This window comes from Colletotrichum abscissum (assembly GCF_030869225.1).
Source record: "Colletotrichum abscissum strain IMI 504890 chromosome Unknown Scaffold_1.1, whole genome shotgun sequence".
Taxonomy (NCBI): domain Eukaryota; kingdom Fungi; phylum Ascomycota; class Sordariomycetes; order Glomerellales; family Glomerellaceae; genus Colletotrichum; species Colletotrichum abscissum.
In genome coordinates, this window is record NW_026849987.1 from 1,883,311 (window position 1) to 1,909,591 (window position 26,281).

Sequence of the window (26,281 nt, forward strand, 5' to 3'; positions counted from 1 at the left end):
TCGCCTTCATCGGCCATAACGGCTTTCTCGGCTAGATGCCTAGATGCAAAAGAAAGGGAGGAGTAGCCTTAGCTCAAAGTTGATTCTATTCTTGGAGCACACGGGTGTGTTGATTTATCACTGGAACTCTCTTGATAAGTACGATTGCGGCGCGGTTGGTTACATGTACCTCCCTGTTCCCTCGGCGACGTCGATCACTTGTGCTGCGCGCCTACCCGTCTGCCCACCAGCCTCGTGATACAAATATCACTGCTATCTTCAGACTATGAAGCACTGTAGCGCGGGAAGCCGCAGCACGCTTCTTATCCCCTGAATATTCCGAATAGATTATGGGCATAGAGATGATCCTCGGAAGACAGAACTATTTGAGAATAGTCTCGGAGGTGTTGGGTCGAGAGCTGAGCAGACACGGAAGGGCACAGGACAAAGTTGGGTGGGTACAGACATGCAGAAGAACTTGTTTGGCCTTTGATGGGAATATCTAGGACTCCTATGATGCCATCGAACCCAAATTATAACCAACTTAGGCAACTTTCGTCCATGTTTCTCCGTATGAACCCCTGGACCAACATGCAGCTCTACGCCGCAGCCTGCCAAGATACCGACCGCCTGACTATCAGCTTGCTTTTCCGCCTTGCGCCTGTAGACTTGACCACCAAGTACTCTTTACGTTCCAAGGAAGCCTCCTAGTACCCGTCATGTTTGTCACACGATACACAGGCGCAGCCACCGTGACGGGGCGGCCAAGCCTACTCCGCCAACCAACAGCTTTGTCTGCTCCAACATGCATATGCAACTCAAAATCATCCAAGCAACATCGCCTCCGAGACTTAAGGGAGATTACTGTTTCCCGACAATGTATTACAGATATCCCTGTAGAAAATTCTTCTAGACTAAGAGGGAACTTCTATTTTGCTTCGTTGACCCGCCTTCACGACCCCCTCCTGGGACTGCCAAAGGACATCCCACGTCTCTCCTTTTTCTTACCAGCCATCAGTTGTTATCTGGTAATTGGAATCTTTCCTCCGACGTCACTATCGACTTTCTCTATCGAGATGCGCGACGGCATATTGTTGGTAGTTATTCTCTCATGGATAACATGCGTGAGGAGCCAATACCGGCGCCTTTACTGGTCGACGGACCCTGAATTAGGGGTTAACTCAAGCTCATTTGGCCCAGATGGACCATGGCGAGCGATAGGGCTTTCGGACACGCCGGGGTCTCTTGATCACGGGTCTATTGCTTACTTCCTTTGGCCGACGGGTTCAACAGACAGCATGATGATTTCTGTGGAAGAAGGGGGAAGCTACAACGGTACTGCATCCAGAGAAAGCGTCCTCAAATCAAACGCGAGCGCTGTCGCACTCATGGATGACTGGCCTCTCGGACTTGACAAGAATGCCATGAGCAAGGTATATCGACAGCGCACGAACCTGCTTTCGCGCATGGGCGACATTAAAAGAAGTTATTGGGCCGACATTACCATCGACATTTACAACCCTAATTTGTACCCGACAGCATACTCCAACATCTCGAATGAAACCGCACCCGTCGGAACGATTGGCTTGGGCGATGAGCTTAGTTACGACTATTCTAATCCCAACTCCATTTACAGCATCACCGACCAAATGACTTCGGAAAATTTCATCGCCAATAGCTCTTGGTACATGCATTTGGGAAGCGTCACATTGGGCCAGACAGGATCGCTAATATTGGGGGGCTATGAAGAAAACCGCATTCTAGGAGACGTAGGAACGTTTCGCCTAGATTCCACTCTCCCTCGGGTGATACTTGTGGACGTACTCCTCGACTTTGAAGCAGGACCATCGCCATACAACACAACTGTTGGAAGCGTATGGCAAAGCGAAAGTCTCCCTGCCGCCGTTCAGAGTATGGCTGACAAGTACGGTGGCCCTACCGGGTCTGCCATGGTCCTGCCAAATGCGGCTGCCCCTTACTTGTATCTTCCTCCAGAGGTATGCGAGGCTGCTGCTTCTCACCTACCCGTCCGCTGGGTGCCAGAAATCGGATTGTATGTGTGGGAGTTTCACTCAGATCCCGTCGGCACCACGCGCTTCGTCAACTCTCCGGCTTCCATGACCTTCGTATTCGCAGACGAAAATTTCCGGAACATTACTATAAAGATTCCTTTCAGGCTATTGAATCTCACAATAGATCGAATGCCCGCCAGAGAGAACTATGTGAACTGGGGGGTGGATACTTATTGGCCTTGCAAACCATGGACTGAATCGGACATCGTGGCTTCCTCATCACTGAACCGATATACGTTAGGTCGAGCTTTTCTGCAAGGTGCTTTCACCGGTTTCAACTATGACCGAGAGCGATTTTTCATGGCACAAGCACCAGGACCAGGAATGTCAGAACAGCTCATTGTCCCGGATAACACTCAAGACTTACGGTCGAGACCTGCGGATACCTTTGTCGATACCTGGCGGGAATATTGGACAGAGGTGGAGGCAGGAACTGGAGCAACATCAGGCACACCATCCGAGACCACCAGCGTCAACTCCGCTTCTCCAAGCGGATTAGGAACAGGTGCAATAGCAGGAATTGCAGTCGCGGGTGGATGTGGCTTGGTTGCGATGGTGGCCATGATATGGTTCCTCTGCTGGCGGGCTCGGAGAAAGAGGAATTTCGACGGAGAACACAAAAACGAAAATGAAAGCGGGCGTGGTTTACATGATGCAGATATCTTCACTGGTGGCAAGGCTGAGATGGATGGAAAAGGGGTGCCAATATCAGAATTAGAGCACCATGATCGGAAGTCCGCTTTAGGCGAGCAACAACCTCAAGAGTTACCGTCGCCTTTCAATTCGCAGATGAATAGCAGCCCTGGTTTCAGCGACTTGGTTTTCGAGTTACCTGACGGCAACTGGGGTCGTCATGAGAAGGGAGAGAAGGGAGATGTGTCAGAGAAGGGAGGCGGAGACAAGAGAGCAGAATAATGTAAAATAGATGGATATTGCGAGGTGCAGGAAAAAAGACCAACTTTTATTTATCATTTCCGTTTAATGCCCTATCCTTTTTGATGCCTAATTGAAAACAACCGTCTTGGTCTTGTTGAGGAACACGCGTCCCTCAGCAGTCCACTTGACTGCGGCAGCCAGAACCTGGCTCTCAATATTGGATCCCTCCTCGACAAGGTCCTTGGGGCTCATGCAGTGGTCAACTCTAGCAATGCGCTGCTCAATAATCGGGCCCTCGTCCAGGTCAGCCGTGACGAAGTGGGCCGTCGCGCCAATGATCTTGACACCGCGCTCGTAGGCCTGGTGGTAGGGCTTCGCGCCCTTGAAAGATGGCAGGAAGGAGTGGTGGATGTTGATGATTTTGCCGGACATGGCCTCGCACAGCTTGGGTGACAGGACCTGCATGTAGCGGGCCAGAACGATGAGCTCAATGTCGTTCTCCTTGACCAGGCGCAGGATAGCCTCCTCCTGCTCAGCCTTGGTGTCCTTGTTGACAGGCAAGTGGTGGAAGTCGATGCCGTAGTTGCCGGCCAGGCCCTGGTACTCGTTGTGGTTGGAGACGATGAGAGGGATGTCAATGGGCAGCTGGCCCGACTTTGCGCGGAAGAGGAGGTCGTTGAGGCAGTGTCCGATCTTGGAGACCATGATCAGGGTGCGCAGCTTCCGGGCGACGGGCCGGATGCGGTACCAGTCCAGCTGGAGATCGGCGGCGAGGGCGTCGAACGGGCCCTTGAGGTGCTCCGTCGACTCGGACTCGGTCGGCCCAAAGTGCACACGCATGAAAAACTTTTCCGATACGGGGTCGGAGAACTGCTGGAGGTCCAGGATGTTGAGCTTCTCGGCCGCAAACACCCCCGTCACGGCGTGGACGATGCCGGACTTGTCCGGGCACGAGAGCGTCAGGATGTGGTCGTGAGAGGCGGGAGCCATGTTGAATGTCTGTTTTATGGGTTGGTTGATTGGGTTGAAAAGGGGCGTTTGGTCGAACTTGAAGGGATGTTGACTCTTTCTCACTCAGAAATTCTCATTAGTAGCCTTTGGTTTTCTCACTCCTGAAAGCGATGAGTCAAACACTAAAAACAGCCGCGGGGCACCAGCTCCGTCTCCAGGGCCCCTCCGACCTCGGGGATGTCTCGGAGACCCGCAGCTAGCTCAACTCATTTTAAATGAGACGTTTTCAGTCATCAGCCGTGAGGGTTTTAAGGGAATGATGATCAAGAATGAAATAACGTGATGAGTTTCGTGAGAATGAGAAAGTGAGTAAGTCGAGAGTGAAGGATAAGAAGAGATGGGATGGGCAGTGGATGAGACACTCAACTGCACGTCTCATTCGACTCAAACGTGCGCCTGTGTCTGCGCAGGCATGCCACTCACATGCCCCTCACCAGCGTCGCACTTCACGGAGGCCCTCCATGGATGCGCCCTCTCAACCTCTCAATCAGACTGCCAACAATGCCCACCATTTTTCAAATCAAAATGTTGGCTTTGCAGTAAACCGATTGTCGCTACATGGATTTGCGGCTGTTGCGCCACTACCAAAGACACAGTAGTTAGTGTCATCATGGGATGCTGGAATTGGACCCATGCTTATTCGTGAGGCCTCAGCCTAGCTCAAAACTGCCCCTAATACATTCCTGAGCGAATATCAAAACATAATCCTGGAGAGTTCATAATCAGGTGTTCCTCGATACGTGCGATCTTAGGTCACTTGAGAGGTACTAGCCGCTGGCAATATACTTGGATATTCAAGTCGGGTATTGCTCGTCGGGCGGATTAGACATAATCTCGACCAACATGAACCATGTTGACTGCTCACCTTACCCGCCTTTCCTCGGCATCTTTTGACCTCCTAGAGCTAGATGAACAGTTCTGAGGATCTTTCATCGTGCTCTCGGACGCAGCCTGTCGTTAAGGATTTGTTTCGGAGCATTTCAGCCTGGCCTCAGACACTTGCAACGGTTGGCGGAATTGGCAATACCGGGTTCCAGCGGCGAAATAGGGTTCATCATTTTCTTTGTTTTCGCTGTTCAGCCGACCTGCCAGACCTTGGCCTACCGCCTCAATTGCCTTTCCAATTGGGCGTCAAATGCAGTCAGGCCACAAAGCTTGCCTGAGACCCGCACAAAGTCGGTGTTCATGATCATTTGGCTCAGCCAAAGGGCTAAGGATTCTCAGCGTAGAATCTCCCGGCCATCCGCGGACAAGGTCACATCACAAGACCCTCGGTGTGGATAGGCACCCTCATCATCCGCACTATCTTGTAATACGAACCCAACTATGAATGTGGCACCGATGCTGTTCGATACGATAGGCATGCTCTGTACCAGAACAGCTCTTTTCTTTGCGCCATCTACTTGAATTGTTTGTCTTTCCCCGTGATATAAACAGGCGCCTTAGTAGACTTTTCTTCTTTATTCAGCAAAGTACATGGGCTACCCAACGGTACGTGTGGGTCGCATGCCGGTAAGGGCAGTGATGTGTGTCATTCGACTACATGCAACCAGTATTACCGCATTCAAGGCGTCTATGGCATTGTTCCATCTTAAGCGTAGACCTTGCATATGGGTTCACGATTCAAGGAACAGGCATGAAGTGTCGACGATGAACTTCTGGCTGGAGTATCTGCGAATGGCTTGTCGTCTTGATTCATTACCTGTGGACTGCTTCGCCTCGTTGTCCGCCAAATAGTGGTTGTATCAATGGTAGTCGACATTTGAATGTCGCACTTCCAATCAAATGGCAACACTCGCGAGTTTGCAAAAAATTCATTCATAAGACTGAATAGTGCATGCTATAAGTTCACAACCTTTTGAACAGGCCGGGGAGCAAACAGTACATGTAGTTACCACAAGTACTCAGGTACACGCGTAGAGTTCTAATGTGGCGCTATCGCACCACAAAGACGCCCCGATCGAAGTTGTTCAGATGTTCCATGCGGGCCAGAACGGCATGCCACCACTTCAAACGGGCCATTCGCGAGGCGTTTCCATGCCTCTTGCAGCGTCAGGCTACACTAGCCCAGTGCACAGCTGTGCACACAACTACACGTCCACAAGGCTACATCAGTTGTCGGAGAGTGACGCAGTCGTTCTCTGTCATATAAAAGTTCTGGGCCCCAATTCCTCACTTCCGTCCAGCTCATATGCAACGCACCCTCAAACACGTCCTTCCCACCGACCTCGGGCCACAATCTCCATCACCAACACCTACGAAAATGAAGCTCGTACATTGCACGACCAGAAAGATATCAAATCACAGCTTCCCTTTACTAGTTGACTATGCCATCTTATCTCATGTTTACTCGACCCCTGGACATGATGAGTGGGACGCATACGACTCGGCCAGCTTGCCCGATAACATAAGCCGCAAAGCAGTCATCGACAATGCTTGTCTCCTTGCACGCCAGAATGGTCTGGACTACATTTGGATTGACTCGTTATGTATCGATAAAAACTCGTTTGATGAGGTCTCTCATGCCATCAACTCCCTTTCGGAATATTTTCAAAATGCCCGCATTTGCTTCGTTTACCTATTCGATCTGCCCTGCTGCCCGCCTTACGAATGTGCAAAAACCTGGAAGAAATCTCTGTTCTGGAATCGATCCTGGAGTCTTCAAGAACTCCTGTTCCCTAAGAGAATCTACTTCTATGACTGCAATTGGCACCTTCGAGGGGACACTTCTTCGCTCGCTTTCCAATCTTTCTTAGAGCGTGTCACAGGCATAGAAGACATACCCAGAGATACATCACGACCTATACATTCTTTTTCAGTTGCACGCAAGATGTCTTGGGCAGCAGGAAAGAAGGATACTCGTGGCGAGGATTCGTCATACGCTCTTCTTGGCATCTTTGGCGTCACCTTGCCAATAATTTACGGCGAGGGTAAACAATTAGCATTCCGGAACCTTCAGGGGGCAATTCTAGACAAGACAGGCGATATGTCGTTGTTCGCTTGGACCAGCTTTGACGGTTCAATTCCTCGAGGCATTTTTGCCAATTCAGCCGATGAGTTTAGCTGGTTTGGGAGGACGAAATTTGCCGGTGTCCCTTTCAAAAACGCCAGAACCTTCACTATTTCTAGGAGTCGCGACGGGGTCGTAGTAGAAGGTAATTGCATTGTTGAAAGCGAGGACACCATCTTTCTTGACCTTGGAAACGGAGCACGTTTGCGCAGTTACGACTACCTACTAGCACAGAGATGCGGAATCTTGATCCGCCGAGGCGTATCTGGAATATATCATCGTGTGCAGCCTAGCGCGATACAGACAGCCTCTGCAACTGAGCATGCGAAAGCCATGCGAATCACGATTGATGCGGGTGACTTCACTAACGGCTCTGTCAAAGCGACTCGATTCAGCCACCTACGAAACTCGAAGACTCGCACACGGTCGATTAGCAACAAGAACACTGTACTTTCGATAGACGGCATTCCTATACAGGATGATCCCTCAAGTACCGGGAGTCCTTTGCAGCAACGCGCCCCCGTCGACGATTCTGAAAAGAATTGTGCAGGTTCGATGCGTGAAGAAAAGTCTCCGACGATTGAGCATCAAAGAAACCAGTCCCAGGAAGCAGGTCAGACATCAGTGAAGCAAGAATGCATTCTTGATGCTATACCAACTGGTCTCGATCCAGACACTTTCGTCGAGCCATCGTCCGCTAGGGCTGTCACCCCAGAATCTCTTGACGACAACACCGCTGGCAGTTCCACGAAGGCGGCTACGGCGACATCAGCAAAGCAGTCATTTGCTAGTTACAGAGCTCTGGCGGATGACAACATACTTGTCAAAAGTCTAGCCAGGAAGGCGCACAAGAGTTTCAAGACATACCAGCACATTGTCAGTTACGACACAGGAAGGGAGAAGCGACGAAGCAAAACAAACACACTTCCCATCACTTCGGGTAGACGTGGGTCACGTAAATCACAACGGAGAGGTATTCGCGCTCGATCTACCGAATTTGCATGTCCCTTGTTTGTCGATAGCCCTTGGGAGCATCTTCAATGTCTGCGAGTCGATGCTTTGATTACAATGTCAGATGTCAAAGATCATATTTGGACGGCGCACCGGATCCCTTACAACTGCCCAGTTTGTGCTCATACATTCTGCAACGCTAGTCTACGAGACAAACACATTATCAGTCGCGGTTGTGAGTCTTCAGGTGAAGTTATTTTCGGGGGCGTCACAGAAGATCAAGATTATCTCATTGCACGCACTCAACAGCTTCCTGGTCGCAAAAAGCAGTGGTTTGCAGTCTGGAAGATTCTGAATTCTTCAACAGCTCAACAGCCACCAAAGTCTCCTTTTCTGAGCGACACAATGGGCTCTGAGGTGGCCTATTTCAGGAACTTTTACCAGTCTTACAAGCTCAGAGGAAAGAAAACGATTGGAGTAGGAAGTGAAAGTCTGATCAGGCTCGATGAAGCGGTACTTCGGGAGGTTATCAATATTTTGGTGGACGAAATGTTGAAATCACCCGCCAGACTTAGATTGCTCCAATCATAGTCGACACTGCTGAAATAACAGTAGTTGCCATAGTTGACTTGGGAGGTTGTTGCAGAAGTCAAGGCTGGATTCTAGCACAACTATACGCGTGTTAGTTTTCTTCGGTGTGTCGTATATTTTAATACTGAAAATTGGAGATAGTAGTTGGAGTTCAATTCTAAACAAGATGTCCGAAGATGCCAACATTACAAAGCCTCAGTGTCCTGTATTCGCGAGTACATGTTGGCGGTGAGGCCCCCTGTCCATTTTTATCCCACAGTTTTGCCACAAGTGATGAAAATCAAGAACTATATTCGGCTTAGAGCTACGCTGATCAACGTTTATCTTCATACGAGATTCTAGATAAAGATGATGAAATGTCGATGGCAGAAGGTCTGGTCTAAGTAATGCTTGGAAGTGTTGGGACCTGCTGAGCTGCTCCAAACTGTCAGATTGGTGTCATTTAAAAGATTAAATCTGAAGTGAAATCGACCCAAATACGAATCGTGTCCTGTTCATGTTTTGTCGGTATAAACGCGTAAATTTCTTGGTTCAAGTACAACTTTAGACCAAAAGTCTTTTATACAGAGATTTCGTCATTTCTCTGTGCTCCTTCTCGACCCAAGTGTTATATTGTTCAAGTCGTCAACTTTCAGAGCAGAAGACACCATCGCATGACCAAGCTGCCACCTCTCTTTGTCGTCGACGGCGCTTAGAGTCATGACCGACGTGGGTGGGGAGTAAATTGCAGGCGACGAAGGGTAGAAACACGATTTCGTGAGGCTTGTCTCATCGGCCTCGCTTTGTGTTGCACTCACTTTCGCGAGCTGGCCCAAGATCAACAACAAATCCTCACCTGTGGAAGAGTTAAAGGGAGAGAAAGGTCTTCCTCTGGGCAACTCCGTGCTGGTTATCAAGTCCGTCGGCGATGAGCCGTTATTAAGAGATGACAAGACCTTGGAACCATTCTTGTGCCACAAGTCACACACGGTCGAGATGACCTCTTCCACTTCGGTCCTTAGAAATGGTGAGGCGGGAAAGGATCGTCCGGGGAACAAGATATCCCAGATAGTGAACCAGGAATGTTCATCCCCCTTAGGACCGCTATTCATCCTTTGCAAGAGATCGTTTACCTGATGCTCCGAAATGCCTTCATCGATCTCGGCCGACCGCGTACCGGCCCTGCTATCGCACTGCTGGGCATCGATATGAGCTCTGCACTTTTCTTTATCCTTAAAGCCTTCGTGACAAGTCTTGCAGTGAAACCGATGCTTCCTAAGAAGATGCTGCTTAACGTCCTTAACTCTCTTCAGGTGGAAGCGAGCACAGTGGAGGTGCGTGATCCGATCATACTTATAGAAAGGACAGGCAAGTCTTTTGCTCGGCAATGGCTCTGCTTCCACGTGATGAAGCTCCCCTTCCACTTGTCTGCCATCATTTACAGCTGCGCACTCTCCGTCAAGGCTATCGGTTGTTTCATCACCCAGGGGCTCTGACTGCGATCTCGCTCGCTTGCGATGGCTTGCCCTGTTGGGAATTAGGTGGCATGTTTTGCCAGAGGTTGATCCTGGATCCGCATGTCTGTCACACAGAAATGTCTCCTGGCTAGATGAGATGTCATTCCGATCGTAGATGGATTGTCTCGACCCCTGGTAGTGACTTGGTAGGACTACGCTTGGTCCAGGAAAGGTCTTCATGTCACAATCTGAGCAATGTCAGTCTATCTGTTATGTATAAACCAGCCCATCTGGGGTTGGATTCCCCAAAACCCACCTTGTGAAGGCTGACAAAAGTAGCTTTGGCCATGAACACCAGGGATTGCTGCAGCCTGACATTCCGATGGCTCAAGATACGCCTCATTCTGTGACTTCCAAGGGCGGTCTTGCGGGAGAGCAGGGCCGAGGGACGGTAACTCTGGAAGCGGCAGCTGTACCCAATCGCCAAGAAAGTGACTTCCAGGAAGCTCTTCTACAATTCTCTTAGTGATGTTCAATCTTCCATGCACATTACTCATTCTCACCGCCGTAAGACGTCTGTGTTTGGTCCTGGAGAGAAGGGAGCCAGGGCCAAGACGACTCGAGCTCCTCCCAAAACGTCGTGGTGGGCGAGGGAACGACGAAGTAGGAGCCCGATAGCTGGGAAACATCGTCTACGTTGGGGGGGTACTCTCGATGCTGAAGACTTAGGTCCATCATTGAGCCCTCGAGCTGGGTACTAGCAGTCACAAGCTAGCTAAGGCGCTTTCTTCGAAGTCCCTGAACATCTCTCTCGATTCGGGGGCATGTGTCAATGGTAGGTGGGATTTCCAAACTTATAGGACAAATTCTTCCATTCTCTCCTCAGGATTTCGAGGCGCGCACATGACCAAATATCCTTCCTATATATTCCACACTACCCAAATTCGTATTGTTGATGCCGGCGCAGAAGTACCAGGCTTAAATTGAGATGCGTTAGGTGTGACAAGCTGGATTGGGGCACGTCTCCCCCACTGGAAGGGAGCGAGATAGTTGCAGAAATTAGGGCTGTGCAACCTTAGACAAGCCTCCCTAGCTACAGTAGGTGTAAGTTAGGGCACGCATTTGCAGCCTGAAAGTGCACAGTGTCCGTCTAATGGTCTGAGGGCGTCCAGCCCAAGTCACTTTATTGGCGAACCAACATAAAGGCTCTAAGTCAAAGTCAAGAAATTCGAAGTAAGCATTCGCTGTTTGTGTGATGTGTGCCGGGTATCTTCTTTATCTCCTCGCAGCCTTCTCCCACGCCTGATCAAATTTCCTAATTCCTGAGTGTGTTCCTTGGCTCTTGCTGGTTGTCTGTGCGAGACCGTAAGCCGCGAGTGGGATTGGCGGTTCCTCCGTCATCCACGCCTCGAGTCTGGTGGTTCGCACAGCCCGCTGGCCGCTTTTGCCTGAGCTGCTGCTAATCAATGAGCGCGACGAAAGTCGGTTGGGGACTGAAGCACCCACCTCGAGTCTCCTGCATGGAGGGAGTGTACATCGCTGCTCGGCATCTCGAGCTTCCAACTGGACTGGTTCTTCTGAGTGATTCTACAAGGTTGCTTGATTTGTTTTTACTTGGACGAACGTTTCATGACCAAAAAACATATTCAGAGAACACCTCGTGCTCAAGTTCAGAGTGTTTTTTCACGTCTTTTCTACGTCTTTCCAGGCGGCTAATATCACGAGTTTTTCCTTCACTGCGCATTTCACCAGACTATCGCGCAGCGCAATTGTGCGCAATCGAAAGTGATTTCTTGAGCAGTTGCGCTCGCTTTCTAAATTGTGGCCCGGCGAACTGCTGTGAAGTGTATGAAGTGGTTCGCCTTTAGGGGGCGTGTCGTTATTGTACGTACATCACGCATTTCCATCATTGTAGAAACGAGCACTCGCGCGTTTCGATGTGTAAATCCGCCCGCTTGTCATGCGCAACTGCCCGGCAGTGACGTAGATGCATGTCTACAGGTGGAATCAAAGTAGAAAAATGCCTTGTAACACCGCGCATCTGGATCAGGATTTTCGACCTCAGGGGCTGTTGTGGCGCGAGGCAACGGCTTGCCTTGTGCATTGACCTCGAGTGCTGGGCGGTGAGGAAGAGACGCCTCGAAAGCCTGGCAAATCAAGTGACTGACGACAGGACTCACATCAAGGGAGAATTCAGATCATTGGATCAGGAGTCGGCATACGAGACAACCTCCCTATGAGCGTGATAGCCGTGAGGAAGACGCGATACTGAACAGATCGATGGCATGGATACGGAACAGTGCGCCTCCGAATCCGCCCCGACAAATCTACGATGGCTGTGCAGAGCTCCGTACGTTGAGAATTACAAGCTACCCGGCCGAAGAGCCTCATCGGAGGTACTCATCGGGGCGTGAGAACTCGGGAGTAGATGTTGATTACCAGGAGACGGGAAGGCAGCCGCGCTAAGGGGAGGAGTTGGTTGAGGAGGCGACTGGAGTCTAGGATTTCTCACAGATGGAAGCCGTCGCTGGTTTCTTTCCTCCTTTATCATTTCCTACAATTCCACAAGCATATCATATAGCTTTCACCTCGTAGACGCTCTCAGCCAACAGCCTGAAAGCATTTCGTTTCGTTTCCAACCACCTTTGTCGATGAGTTTGCTACTGAGGTTCTCAAGTGGCTTGATCGTCTATTCAGACACTGTAGCCAACCGATTGTCAACCGTGGGGGGTAACAGTTTGGGCCAGTCATCGGGCCCGTACACGGTCGTCGACGTTTGTTCCACCGCTGCAGACGCCCTGGGAGGCTGTCCGACTTTCTTTGATTCGCTCTTTAGTTCTCTCTCGTCACAACTAAATCATTCCCACGTTCAACTCTCTCCGGCCGGCGTTGCAGTACTGCAAACACCCTCCCGTCACCTCGGCCCAACTCTCGCACAGCATACATGTTCTCAGTGGCCAGTCTTTAAAATAGACGACGTCAAAGTTCGCCATGGCCTTTACAACTTACTTGCGGTCTGTGGCACTGGTCTTTACCTACTAAAGCCAGTTGCCGTCGCTCTATTCGCCAAGTGGGTGCCAGCAGCGCTCTGCCCCAACGAGAATCCAAGTTCCCAGATCAGTGGACATTCAGCTACAGGCTGGCGAGCCTTTAGTGATTTACTCGCCCGTCCGCCGATTCCACAGCTCCTTCGAGAACTGTACACCGCGCCTGGACTGTACCTCAAGCATCTCGTGTACATACCAAAGAGCAGCGCTACAGGCGGTGGTTCTGGAAAGACTAGCGGATCCGGGGGCGTGGCCTCTGGAACTGACCAAAGTCGAAGAAGGAAGAGAGCTACCAAGTCAAGCGGGAGCACTGCTTCTAGCACCACGAGCCGCGGGCGTGGTGGAAAACGCCCGCGTGTCGCAGTCGCCCCCAAAGCCAAAGCAGTCAGGAAGGGGAGGCTTTTCGCGTGCCACTTTTACGCGCACGACACTGTCGCCCATGAGTGCTGCCGCCATTACAAATTCGACGAAGTTAGGCACATCAAGAGACACTTGACAGAAGAGGGCAGGGGTAACCACCGCCAGCCCATTCACTGTGTCATTTGCTTTTCCTTATTCACCACATTCACAGAACGTAGTGCACATATAAGGTCACGAACATGCCGCCCCGGTGTCTGTGATTTCGATGCTTCTGGACTCAATGAAGACCAAATAGCCTCTATTCGAGGACTGAAGAAGTCTCGCGGTGAAGATGAGAAGGAATTCTGGTTCAAGGTCTGGGACATTGTCTTTCCGGGCGAGCAGAGACCTGCGTCGCCCTACTCTGACGACGTCGATGAGCTTGCGACAAGACGGCGAGTGGCTCCCAGAATGGCTGTTGGCGTGCAGCAGCTTGGGCTACAGCTTGGATGGAGTGACAACGACGTCCAAGCAGTCATTCGCGTGTTGGACAGCAGCTGGGGTCAAGGCCCGGGAGTACCGCCATCGACAGTTGAGCAACACAATTCCTCTCAAGCTGCCAACGGCACCCGGGGGCCACCATCTTCGCCAATCCAGAACCAGGTGTTTCCCGGTTTCGCTCCGACGGCGGCTTCTCTTATGTCTCCTCCAAACTCATTGGGTCCGACAAACATAACCTACATCGGTGGATCGCAGCCCCGCTCAACGTTGGATTCCTTTCAGAGCCCGTATCAACCATTTAATGCTCCAAGGGACTCTCATCAGGCTCGGGCAGCACACATATCATACAATTTAGCGTTAATGGATCACCATAGCTCCGCTGTCCAGCAGCACTGGACAGCGCACCAAACCAATAGGTCTGGCTTCAGAACAAATCCCATGCTCAACACCACCTCCCCCCAAGTGCACTACGCAGCCATGAGGCAAACTCAATCGCGATTCAATACTACAGAACCTGGGGTCAACGTCTTTCCGCAAGGATTGAACCAGCCACAACCAGCGAACAACCCGGTAATTACCGACAGCTGGGCGCGTCTGCTCGACGGACATACAATCGCGTCCGACAACGAAGGTTACCAGTCACTCAGCAACCTCCTCCCGCTAGAACACTGCGAATGCCGGCGCGAACCGGGAAGGTCTCCGAGGGCGTGCTTCTTACACTGTTAACTTGGTCTTTCTCATCTAATTCTTTATGTTGTCTACTTGTTGTCTTTGTTTCCTTATGTCAATTGTAATGGACCATCAAAATGAGATAGAAAGTCTATTGGGGGCCAATGCTTTCAAAGCTGGCTTTATACCCGCATCAGCCGGTTCAAGGACTTGAATAGAATCATAGAGCTTCCATCGGTGTTGAATTGGATATTATGGAAACTCGGCATTTGGGGCAAGAGCTAACCAAGAACACAAAGTAGATGGTTGAATGTATTTATCTAAATACCAATTCCCAGCATGACCTCAAATCCTTTCTCTTTCAGAGTCTCCGTCGAAACATAGCTGCTCCTCGATTATGGTCTATGCTCCATCACTACGACCACTTTGCCTTGCCTTCCTCATGGACAGCGCCACAACGCCTGCGACATCGATCAGCATCTATGTAGTCTGTAGAAAAAGAGCTAGATACAGCGACAACATGTAGATGAATGGCGGGTTGAAAAGCCGTCCTGTGCTGGTGCCTTTATGTATTAGTTGGACGAATTGAGAAATCAAGTACAGTTTCATGTCCCTCGTCAAGGGCAGGTGGACCTGCATCAAGGAAGCTCAGGTTGCCTGTATCGAATCCGTCGAACGTTTGCAAGTCCAACCAAGACGTCAAGTCCAAGTCGCCCAGCTGTGGCCCGCCGAACTGTAGTCCTTGGTCTGGGGCGGATTTGTGGCCTTCCTGGAGTAAGTTCTCCTGCATCTCAAATGGTTGATGATGAGTCGTGTCGGGACCATCTTGAGGAACACCGTGAACACGGCCAGGGGATTGAGGTACTGAACCTGCTTCAGATTGACAAACGCCCTGATTCCACCGGACTTTTCCTGCTGATGTAACATCAGGATGCTCCAACACATGTCGGACAATATCAATGATGCATCTCTGGAGCAGACTCCTGTTCTCCCAACTCAGAGGTTCTCGGAGTGTGGCTTCTCGTTGCGTAACAAGTTCCTCGACAATTTCGCGGCCGTGTTCTTCCCAGAGCTCTCGCCGTAAGGTGCTGAAATCTTCAACCATCTTGCCCAGAAAGCAATGCGGCGGATTTGGGCGTGTTTGCCCTGGACAGACAATATCCCATATCGTATACCATTGTTCCACGGTTGACCCTTTTGGAACTCTTCCCTCCAACCGGGTGTCTTGCTCTCGCGTGATCCACGGTGTGCTTGTTTCTTGCGGGGCGCTACAAGAGCGTTCAATGACATGTTCATCACGCTCGTCGGGTCCCGAGTATGTTTTCCAACAAATAGGACAGTAGTACTGTGGTCTCCTGTGTTGTCTCCTCATGTGCTGCTTTACATCCCTGATGCGCCTGAGCCGACGTTTCGCACAAGCCGCGTACCTTCGCGGGTCCTTTCGAAACAGAGGGCAGGCAAGATATTTGTGTTCTGCATCACTGGCATTACCGCCGTCATGTTCCTCTTCGGGGCTGGAGCCATTCTTGTCCTCGTCATTTGGGGAGTCGTTCCCATCTCGGATGAGGCTCGCCCGCTCTCTTTTAGACGATACTTGTTGTTTCGAGGACGGCGGCTGCTGCGAATTGCTAGATTGGCGATCACGTTTTCGTGCCGAGGCTTTGCCCCCTCCCCGGCCTAAGGTGTTCTGGTCCTGGGAAATTTGATGCTCCAATCTAGTCTCGAGGTCTTGTAAAGCCTTCAACACCAACTCGTTCAAAATGCGAAGTGAAGTCGTATCTTTTGGCGTTGCCGGTGACAGCTCTCCAGATGCGGGGTCCAGGTTGGTGACACTCCACTCTCTTTGCTTCCCAGCATCTCGGTAGGGATCTATTCGGTCGGGGTCTAGGCCAGATGAATAAATTGGCAAGAGATCCATTTCAGGGTCTGGAGATGGAGGCTTGTCGGGATGGTGCATCCTTGGGCTTTGGGGCTCGGCGTTAGAGAAGAATACCATAGAATTGTCGACTAACATGCTCGTTTGGTCACTTTCCAGATGCCTGAGCTCTCTGCACCGCTGACAGCTCCGGGAGTGTCTCTTCAAATTCGAAGAATGGTTTACCAATTTTTTCCCGCACGGCATTTCCACAGGCGCGCTATGCTTTGATTGAATATGTCTCTTCACATTACTCCTACAGCTGAATTTCGAGACGCAACCTGGATGGGGACATAGGTATGTTCTTCCAATCTCCCGAGTTTGATTGAGTTGCCTCGTTGACTCGTTTTTTGGATTTGGCCCGGTGCCGCTGCCCATTGAAGTACGTCGATGGAAGTCGAATGACACATTTTTAGTCTCTTGGATTTGCTTGAACCGCCTCGGTGGTTCGTTTGTTGGATCCGGTCCAGTGCCGTTGCCAACTGGAGTACGTCGGTACAGGTCGAATGACGGATTTCCAGTCTCCTGAGTCTGATTGAAGCGTCTCGGCGGTTCGTTTATTAAATTGGGCCATGTGCCGCCGTCCCTTGGAGTGCGTTGGTACAGCTCGAATGACGGATTTCCAGTCTCCTGAGTCTGATTGAAGCGTCTCGGCGGTTCGTTTATTAAATTGGGCCATGTGCCGCCGTCCCTTGGAGTGCGTTGGTACAGCTCGAATGACAGGTCATTCTGGTGTGGTGATAACGACCTGGTCATAGACCGAGAGACCGCCACTCCGCCGCCGGTCATACAAGAGCTACCCATTTGTAAAAGGTCCATTTGGCAAAGAGTTTGGAGTAGAGACGATGGACAGAAAAGTCGTAGTCGCGATGAGTTCATGAATTAGTACATACCTGCACTATGGAAGAAGCACCTGCTATGTGGTCGGGAGAAGAGTCCCTTTTAACGTAGTATATGAGGCAATATAGCTCACTTGAATTCAGACAGCACCTACCTCATGAAACCCAGTAAAAGTGCCTCTTGTTGGTCTGCTAGTTGCCCTCACGTCACTGGCGCTTCCTGAGCCCCCGTCGAGCAATCAGATTGCGCGACTCGTCACAGGCCATACGCCTCGCTGCAGCACTCAGGGGAGAACACTGAAATACTTACAGATGATGAGCACACCAGTGCTCAAGTTTTGTCACGCCCAAGGGGCGCGCAAAAGTCACCCGTGCCGACGGCGGCCAAGAAAGGACAAGTCACAACTGCGTTCTTGGCAATGTGTGCTCTCCGCCCCTTTTCTCTTCCTTTTTTTCTTGAGTTTTTCTAAATGTTCTTGCGTATGTAGACACGGTTAGTCAGAAGGTCGTCCAGGAACAAGTTGGTTCTTTGCTCGTAGATCGCTAGTGTCTTGGTGTAGCCGTTAGCGGTCAGGAAAATGTGTGATCGTTCATGGTTGACAGAACTCGCCATTGCTTGTGCTTGCAATTTCCTTTTTTTTTCTTTCTTCTTCTTCTTCTTCTTTTTTTTTTTTTTTTTTTTTTTTTTTTTTTTGTTTTTTTGGTTTTTTTTTTTTTTTTTGGTTTGTGTTTTTTTTTTTTTTTTTTTTTTTTTTTTTTTTTTTTTTTTTTTTTTTTTTTTTTTTTTTTTTTTTTTTTTTGCGGGTTCAATTCTCATCCGTAGCTGAGGCCATTGACCCAAGTCGTGTCTGGGCGTTGACCTCGTCGTGAAGCAGTCGAGGCTTCTTGTGGCTCGTCTCCTTTCCAGCTTCGCTGCCTGCGTGCCTGCGTTGCTGTCTGCCCCTCCCCCGCAATTCGCTAGAGATGCACGGATCACTGAGTATCCGTTGGAAGAGTGGGGACGCGGCACTCGGGTTGACTAATCGCGCCGCTGCCCCTCTATGTACGTACTGCGAAGGCGCGAACCGTTTCGGGAAGCCTGCACAGGACTGCTCCGAGGGGCCAAAGAAGGTTTGAGAGTGTCGCGACACACCAGCACGCTGCGCCAGTCCGTCTGTCGTATTCGGGTGCCACCCACCGTTGTTCAAGCCTCAAGCCCCAGGACTGCCGGTCGGTTCCTGTGTGGAGAGTGTAACGGCACGGATCACGTATTCTGTGGTTCCTGGCCGTTTGTGAACAGGTCCCTGGGACACTGGGACGGGCAGTCTAATTGACTTGATCCCGGTTGCTTTACCTGTCCTTGTCCTTCTCGGTCCAATTAACCTTTCCGAAGCTTCCCTCCTCCTCCCCTACTACTACTACTTCTCGACGACAACACACGTACACGAAGACACATACACACAACTCGATAAACAACGCGTCAAAGACTCGACGGGTCATACCGAGCCAGCGCTTCCTCCCCCACGATACCTCCACATCGCGAACCTACCCAAATCCATATCCCCAGCGTCGACAACAAGATGGTCTCAACACGATCCTCCTCCCGCGCCCTCTCAACCGGCCCCGAAGCCTCCCCAATCATCCCCTCAAAAGCCCGCGCCGTCGTAACAGCCGCAACAACCCACCCCGAAAACAAATCCACCCCGCAAGGCTGGTCCCATGCGCCAACCTCCCTCACCTGCTTCTGGCTCCTCGTCTCCCTGCCCCTCGTCATCTGGGACACGGGCTACGTCCTCCTCCGGCCCTGGACGATGCCCGGCGGCCACCTCCACTGGCCCGTCTGGGCGCCCTACAAGCTCTACGGCGAGGTCGACCACGTGTACGGGTGGAAGGCCTTCAACGCCGGCAACGGCTTCACCTCTGCGCAGGGCGCGCTGAACGCCGTCGAGACGGTCATGTATCTCGCCTACTACTGGTTGTACTTCTCGCGAGGACGCGCCGTTGACGGGCCGGCTGGGTTGAAGAAGGTTGTTGGTGGGAAGGCGGGCGCGCTGGCTATTGTTATTGGGTTCAGCGCGGCTGTGATGACGTTGAGCAAGACGGTGTTGTACTGTAAGCGCGACTCTCTTTCCTTTTGCTCCCGGAGCCCTGCGAAGCGATACTGTACTAACGACGATGATGCGACAGGGGCGAACGAGTACTTCTCTCGTTTTGACAATATTGGCCACAACCCCCCTCTGGACCTCCTCTTCCTCTGGATCATTCCCAAGTAAGCTTTTCCCCACGAACAGAAGAGGCGGATTGCTGCACGGAAAGGAAGCTGACTTGAAATCGCGACTGTAGCGGCGCATGGCTTCTCGGCTCAGGCTACATGATCCTCTCCATGGGCGGCGAGATCGTCGACGGGCTGGCCCTCGCGTCAAAGACGACCAAGACTGAGTAATATCCGTTTGTTGGTATTTGCGACGCAGCGTTGAACTCTCAGACTCTCGTATGATCGCATCTGTACAGGGACAACCGTGTACCCTCATTCTGTACATTCAACGCTGTAAGAAGCGCGAGCATTGCGCGAGCATGCCAGCCGTAGATGAAGGCCCGGAAGCTGAGTTGTATGGCAACGGTAAATATAGGACAAAGATAAATGGACATATGCAGTAATGTTTGAAATGACGACAGCCCCATTTACGTCCCTCCTGAATGGGCGTCGAGCCTGATTCGATGCATCCTGTGAGCGATAGGCATATTTTGCCATGTGCACATCCAACTCCGTGATGGCTGCATTCCTGCAGGTACCATCCGCAGAAAACGTCACGGGGCTGACGAGACAGGTCGTTGCTGTCAGCACTTGCGCCCATCGTACAAATATGATGTGCTTCGCAGATGAACTGCGAATGGGAAGACAGGAAGCTTATGGAATACCAGCCGGTCGCAGCCTTTTTATCCTTTACAAACGTAGTGGTGTGTAGACACGTTCAGTCCAAAAATTGCCTCGTCTCATCGGACGTCATCTGTGATATGGAAAGTCACTGTTCAGGTGTAAGAAGCCCGTTATCATCTCGTTCTCTTTTCTTCAGATTTTTCAGTGAGAATATTGTACAATGTGCCATAACAATCCAGGCTTAAACTCCTTCCCCAACCTTATCGCTCATATCAATCATCGCCATGCGCAGGCCTGTATAAGGAGGGTGCGACAGGGTATCTCGTCATTTCCAAATCAATACATACAAAGAAAACAACACCAGTGGTAGCGTGCCACTACCATTCGTACATTCCGGCCAGAGTAGTACTCAGTACACCCAGCCGGTCTAGATATTCAGAGGGGAGCAGCTAGTAAGACCACCAAGGTCCTTGAACTGCTCCCACACAGGCTGCACATCCATCTGCCCCAATACCGGGGACTCATGAATCGGGATCGAAGACTTGCGGATCTGCAGGGGAAGAGGCTCCAGCTCATGACGGTGGAAGTCTGCCTCCTGCTCCTTAATCAGCTCCTCATAGTCATGAGCGTAGCTACCAGCGCCGCCCCCGATAACGCTGTGACGCCGGTTATTTACCGTCCAATCCGAAGAACTGGCACGGGGCGGCGTCCCCGCGAAGGAAAGCACATTTCTCATGCGCCGGCGACCACGCAGAGGAACGGGGCTCAGCATAGGCGACTCCTGGTTCGGCCAATTCTTGCTCGGCGCATCGGGCGAGGTCGGCGGCGCCGTGGAGTCGATGGTCGCATAGCTGTGACCACCCATCGAGGGAGCCTCAGAGGCGCCGCTGGACTCTGAGGAAGTCGAGAAGGAACGCGGTGCAACATGAGTCCGGGGCGAGACCTCTGCGGGAGGACCCTCCCACTTCTTGACAGCATTGGTGCCGTTGCCGTAACCGTGGACCACGATCTCGCAGTATGATGCCTTGCGGGGTGCCGGAGCACATTGCTCCTCCAGCTTGCGGAAGATGCTGAGGGATCGTCGGAAGGGGTTGTTGCGGGACAAGCTCCTGCTCCGTGAGCGGGCCGGGGCCGCCGCGGATGGGACCCCGCATGTTGACTGCCGACGGGAGGCTATTTCGTCGCGGCGGGATCTGGCAGTGTAGTCGACGTCTGGTCGAATCTCGATAGTCGGCGACACAACCACAGACGGTGTGCCATGGCAGCCCGTTGCCCAGTCCGTGACGGATTGCGATCGCTTAGTATCGACTGCGATGTCTGTCTGCTTGCGCAGGAGGGTTTGCAATTGGCGTCCCTCCTTCCAGGGCGGCAGCTTTTCACAAGACACTGCGAGGTGATAGTCCGCACCAGTGTCGCGAACTTCTGATGGCGCCTGTGTGCAGCTGAGGAGCACTTGGTACACCGCGTAAATCAGAATCCAGCGCACCTTGCGGGCGTCCACGAGACTAATCTTCTCGGCCTTATCGACGCGAATAAGAGGTGAAACGGAGTCTTCTTCAAACTTCCGGTAGGCGCGGACAAAGTCGTTGTCCAGAAGTGCTGGGTCACGCATGTTCATTGCCTTGATCATGGCACTGTGGGCCACTAGGCGTTGGTCAGGCTTTAGCTTGTCGCCTCGCGCGGTGTTCGCCAACCACTGTAGTGACATGCGACGGGATGCTTTGTCGCTGACAGTCTCGGGCAGTAATGGCAGCGGATGCCTCAGAGACTTGAAGTTGCATCGCTCATCGAATTCCTGGACGCTCTGCACGGCGCAGATCCCGCCTTGCGCAAGGAGCGGGCTGCTCTCGATTGAAGTGAACTCCTCGTCTACGAGCAAGTCATAAACGGCCTTGAAATCCTTGCACATGGTACTGAAAATCTCAGGGTCGAAGATGGTGCTACTGCGAGTGTCGAAGGACAATGGCGGGTAATAGCCAAACTTTGTCGTGTAAAATGATTGGATAAAGGATCGGAATCGGTCCAGGTGGGCACGTCCGCCTGCTGGAAGGCCAAGATGTGTCTCAGAGAGCTCATCTTCCAGGAAGTTCTTAAGCATGCCACCTGCTTGACTGAGTCTAGAATTCATCTCAGTCCGCGCCCGTCGAATCAGCGTCTTAGAGACCGAGCCAATGTGCTATGTTCTGTGAGTCAAACGTGCAGCCGTTGGAAATAAGCGTAACATACCTGATACTCGGGACTGTAGAAGAGCTCCTCGCTCATTCCAACGCAGTGGCTGAATGCGTCGACGTACAAGTCTCTCAATTGGAAGACTTCAGCCAGATGCAGCATAGCAAGTGCGTGTTGCGGCAGACCCTTGATGTCGTAGTAGCCCTCTTCATCTAAGTAAGAAGTGAGATCCGACACGTTGTCCTGTTCGTTGCCTCTGAACTCCGCCATGCTGTTAAGAAGGCCGATGAGTGCGGTGCCGAGGTGCTCGCCGACCACTGAGCGTCGGAAGATCCACGCAAAGAAATTTCTCGTTGCGAGATGGTAAGAAAATGCCTGTTCCTTGTCTGCCATTGGGGGTGCTGGAATGTAGAGCTCGATCCGCTCGTTGGGGTTGAGAGCATTCCACCGGTCCAAATCATCATACTGGTCATGGAATGAACCTGGCGTCTCAGGCATGTCGCGAGCCATAAATCTCTTGACAAACGGATGGCAGTTTGCTGAAAGCAAAGCACCGAATGGTACTTTAAATGCAGGTCCTCTGCGGGACTGCCCCTTGCCGTACAAGTGTACGAAGCAGTTTCCACCGCGAAACCATAATTCAGGGTCCTGAGACAACAACGTTAGCGAATAATCTCAAGGTCAAGAGACATCGCGCTAGCTGAATTTCTCTCATCACGATAGGAAGGATCATCTTACTCTTCTCAGATTATCCCAATCACTGCATGACCTTGCTGCTCCGTCCCACCTCTTGACTTTTGAATTTTGAGGCATCCTTCCCTCGATAATAGGGTTCCCAAGCGTCTTAGGCGTCCAGCCTTGTGTTGATGTTGTTGACATTGTGCGAGTGGGTGGTAGAGACATTCGTTTTCGAGAATCTCGTCGACCGTACATTGTGAGACTTCAAGCGCGAGACAAGTCGCGGGATCAAGTACGTTGATATGGGCGATCGTTGAATAGCTCCCGTGACGGGAAGCCTTAGCCCTCAGCTAAATGCGGCCAGAGAGCTTCACCCAGGTTGAGAGCTGACAGCAGTGGATGGCGCCGATGACTGTAGAGGAGGTGTTCCGGACCGCCAATAGTCCACAAGAACCCCTGTCAGATCTGCGTTGATCACTGAAGTGATTGAGGTAGCTAGCGGATGTACCCAGTACGCCCGTAGCAGTGAACAATGACTTGAGATCGTCGCTTGTCCACGGCCTTGTCGAACCTGGTCGAAAGCAGCCGGTCCGGATGAGCAAAAGAGCTGTGGTTGGATGGGGAAATGGACGCCGAAAACCTTACAAAACGTCTTCGGGTGGGCGTCTGGATGGCTTTATGTCACTTGTCCCGGATCAAGAACTGACTTGACCCAGAATCCGGGACTGGGCTGCGTCCTGGCAAAGACCCGCCAGCTTGCCCACGGTCCGAGCTGCCTGTCGTAGAGTGTCGAGTGACGCGGCGGGAGACAGAGGGATAGCTCCAAGCCATGTTTTAGACCGGGCCGCCACTAGAGCGATGGGTGAACCCCTCAGTCCGGACCCTACCCTGGTCTGCAGCTTCTTCGAGGACGGCCAAGCAAATGTGCCTGTCATCCACAGCTCTGATGCGCTGGCAGTCTCTTCAAACTTCTCAGACTCTGTGCAGCAGCATACGCATACAGGCGTAGTGAGTCTGTTCCTGAGGAACACTGCTGCTGCAGCATCCGTCAGCTCCAGGCTGTGCCACTGCAGGCTCCCCGTCCGTGAGCCGACTTCTCGCAAAAAAGGACGGCGAGAGGAATGATTTTGCCTTTCAACGGCGACGTATGATGTCTGGAGGTCTCAAACAGTCTCTGCGTCTCCACCAACGCTGTTGTGACGGAACCCTAGGTAGTCGACGTTGAAGTGATCGGCAAGGCGCCAGATGTGATTTGTTTCCTCGCTGGTATGAGCATTCTTGCGTATGCAGTCCCTTCTCCCTGTGACATTTGGGGAATGCTAGTGATAGGGTGGTGATGCAAAGCGTCGATGCTGGCTTGCCTCTGCCCACCATCAGCCCAAACTCCGGGGGCATGTCTTTGGGGATCGCCGTCCTCGATGCATACTTCGGCGTTGGCTTGCATCGACAAAGAAGCTCAATGATTGGTCAGAGTCGCGTCCCGCTTGCTCGATTGAGCAATGTCTCATGACAATTGGCGACTAAACCCCCGGGAGCTGGGCTTCCCTTTGCTAATTGTCTTGGGACGATCGCAATCGGCTTTCTTCTGCTGAATCATCAGTCACACGGCGGCCAAGATGTGAAGTCATCCCAAGGTGATATAACGGCCACGATCGCATCCGGGAGGTGTGGATTGAAATTGACCGTCTTCATCTTGTCGAGAGGCAACATTGAACCTGGGTCTTGCACCCACGTAGGCCTGGTGATAGACAGCATCGGGACCAAAGAACGTCACCCCTCATGAGGGTATTCGCCACGGCGGGAAACTCCATGATGTGGATGGGGAATCCTGAAAGGTCGGCCGCCATGGACGCTCCATCGTCGCTAGATCAGTCCGCTTTCCGTAATTACTGTTTGTAGTACAGATAGGTTTAACTTCGTGCCTCTCTGTCTCTCTCACTTGCGACCGATATTGTGCTACCGAACCAGACGGTTGCTAGTGATGGCCGGTGCTCGGGATCTACCAGGGTAGACCAAGTTAGAGAACCATCGCCATGGAACGATGAGCGTGCGTTTGGGTTCCCTAGCTTCATGCCGTCGGCCGACAGAAAAACCCTCTTTCCCGTGGTTGGGGCCAGCCCCAGGACTGTTGCTGGCCGCGCTCTCTCGACTTCAGATAGATATTTTCCGACCCGAGATTTCCATCGCCGGTGTGCCTCGCGCAACAGATTCGACGAAAGCTGCGAGTTATTCGGGACCCAAAACACTGGCGTTGACTTTCTGCAAGAAGGACATGGCCACTTACACCCATGCACAGTCATCGACGCCTTGACGGGCCTCTGCCCTACGTGGAACAGCGGCTCCAAGAGGGGATGCAGGGCATCTGCAAGACAGAAGCTGCGCTGACCACACTCGTCCAAGTCCAGCCATCCCTCATGCGGGGCAACAGTCATCTTTCCAGAAATCGGCTCAGGGTCGTGAGGCACAAAGGAGTTCCGGAGGCGGATCCCACCACCTGGCAAGGGCTCCTGTCCACCACCGGACCGGAGGCCAGACAAGCCCAACCATAACCCATGTCCTCTCAGCCCTCGCTCGCTTCGGAAGGCCTTGCACGACCCAGACCCCCGCGGCTGGCTTTTGGCATCCTGTCGCACTTGAGGAGGTCTGGACCGCTATCAATTAGCGCAGCGCCGGGCCGCAACGAAAACGTCGAAGCTGAAGAAAGAAGACCCAGCCCAGTGGGACTAAGGTGAACGGTAAAAGGAAACCGCAGACGAGTCGGAGTGCGCCAAGCGAAGCTGGCCGCCGGCATGGCGGACGGCAGAGAGAAGCTTAAGACAAGTGCAAGTCTTATAATCCAGATGCGGGAAGCCTCTCGAATCCCCAACCGGAGACACCGAAATCTATCATTGAAGACATGAAGCCCGTGGCGAGGAGTGAGGTGACAGTCGTGACAGCGTCCTCAGGGCGTTCTTGGCGAGGGATCGACGATGGTTTGACAAGAATCGGTTCTTGGTCTCGCGTGGGTTTGACAAGCTTGAAGCATGTTGATCAATAATGTCCGTCCAGAGAGAGAGTTTTCTCGGTTCAATAGGCGATTTTCCCATGCAGTCGAGCGCAATAATAGGCGATGGACTGAAGGCTAACAGCAGCCTTCGGAGGGACCAAGCTGAACTTCCATGTAAGTCCTGAGTCTGGAGAGCCGAATTGGAGGGTGGGATCATTCGAGGCCGCTTACGTAAGGGCTTATCTACCAGTGGTTGGTCTTATCGATAATAAGAGGCTCACCTTCTTATCGGTCTTATCAGCCCACACTCCTGGGCTCTGGTCGCGCGGGATTTCGGTGAGGAGGAGCATTGTCG

General features: G+C 51.9%; 9 protein-coding genes across 9 annotated transcripts; 4 read left to right on the forward strand and 5 right to left on the reverse strand.

Annotated features, from left to right (window-relative positions):
• Positions 1-1,277: 1,277 nt before the first annotated feature.
• On the forward strand, positions 1,278-2,966 carry CABS01_00598 (uncharacterized protein; the record flags this gene model as incomplete). Its single annotated transcript, XM_060533979.1, has 1 exon — positions 1,278-2,966. The coding sequence occupies one exon, from the start codon at positions 1,278-1,280 to the stop codon at positions 2,964-2,966; it is 1,689 nt and encodes a 562-aa protein (XP_060406493.1).
• Positions 2,967-3,053: 87 nt separating this feature from the next.
• On the reverse strand, positions 3,054-3,917 carry CABS01_00599 (formyltetrahydrofolate deformylase; the record flags this gene model as incomplete). Its single annotated transcript, XM_060533980.1, has 1 exon — positions 3,054-3,917. The coding sequence occupies one exon, from the start codon at positions 3,915-3,917 to the stop codon at positions 3,054-3,056; it is 864 nt and encodes a 287-aa protein (XP_060406494.1).
• A 2,212-nt stretch (positions 3,918-6,129) lies between these two features.
• CABS01_00600 (uncharacterized protein) lies at positions 6,130-8,490 on the forward strand (the record flags this gene model as incomplete). The annotated part of the gene is made up of 1 exon (XM_060533981.1): positions 6,130-8,490. The coding sequence occupies one exon, from the start codon at positions 6,130-6,132 to the stop codon at positions 8,488-8,490; it is 2,361 nt and encodes a 786-aa protein (XP_060406495.1).
• A 575-nt stretch (positions 8,491-9,065) lies between these two features.
• On the reverse strand, positions 9,066-10,664 carry CABS01_00601 (uncharacterized protein; the record flags this gene model as incomplete). Its single annotated transcript, XM_060533982.1, has 3 exons — positions 9,066-10,174; positions 10,243-10,437; positions 10,490-10,664. 3 exons carry the CDS (start codon positions 10,662-10,664, stop codon positions 9,066-9,068), a joined length of 1,479 nt encoding a protein of 492 aa, XP_060406496.1.
• Positions 10,665-12,101: 1,437 nt separating this feature from the next.
• Positions 12,102-14,539, forward strand: CABS01_00602 (uncharacterized protein; the record flags this gene model as incomplete). The annotated part of the gene is made up of 2 exons (XM_060533983.1): positions 12,102-12,336; positions 12,522-14,539. Coding segments are annotated over 2 exons (2,253 nt in total), but the record flags the coding sequence as incomplete, so codon positions are not given.
• A 642-nt stretch (positions 14,540-15,181) lies between these two features.
• CABS01_00603 (uncharacterized protein) lies at positions 15,182-16,439 on the reverse strand (the record flags this gene model as incomplete). Its single annotated transcript, XM_060533984.1, has 2 exons — positions 15,182-15,394; positions 15,516-16,439. The coding sequence occupies 2 exons, from the start codon at positions 16,437-16,439 to the stop codon at positions 15,182-15,184; spliced, it is 1,137 nt and encodes a 378-aa protein (XP_060406498.1).
• Positions 16,440-18,795: 2,356 nt separating this feature from the next.
• Positions 18,796-19,658, forward strand: CABS01_00604 (uncharacterized protein; the record flags this gene model as incomplete). The annotated part of the gene is made up of 3 exons (XM_060533985.1): positions 18,796-19,327; positions 19,403-19,484; positions 19,559-19,658. The coding sequence occupies 3 exons, from the start codon at positions 18,796-18,798 to the stop codon at positions 19,656-19,658; spliced, it is 714 nt and encodes a 237-aa protein (XP_060406499.1).
• An 862-nt stretch (positions 19,659-20,520) lies between these two features.
• On the reverse strand, positions 20,521-23,141 carry CABS01_00605 (uncharacterized protein; the record flags this gene model as incomplete). Its single annotated transcript, XM_060533986.1, has 3 exons — positions 20,521-22,269; positions 22,320-22,910; positions 23,001-23,141. The coding sequence occupies 3 exons, from the start codon at positions 23,139-23,141 to the stop codon at positions 20,521-20,523; spliced, it is 2,481 nt and encodes an 826-aa protein (XP_060406500.1).
• Positions 23,142-24,850: 1,709 nt separating this feature from the next.
• CABS01_00606 (uncharacterized protein) lies at positions 24,851-26,276 on the reverse strand (the record flags this gene model as incomplete). Its single annotated transcript, XM_060533987.1, has 2 exons — positions 24,851-25,591; positions 26,208-26,276. The coding sequence occupies 2 exons, from the start codon at positions 26,274-26,276 to the stop codon at positions 24,851-24,853; spliced, it is 810 nt and encodes a 269-aa protein (XP_060406501.1).
• Between the last annotated feature and the right edge of the window lie 5 nt (positions 26,277-26,281).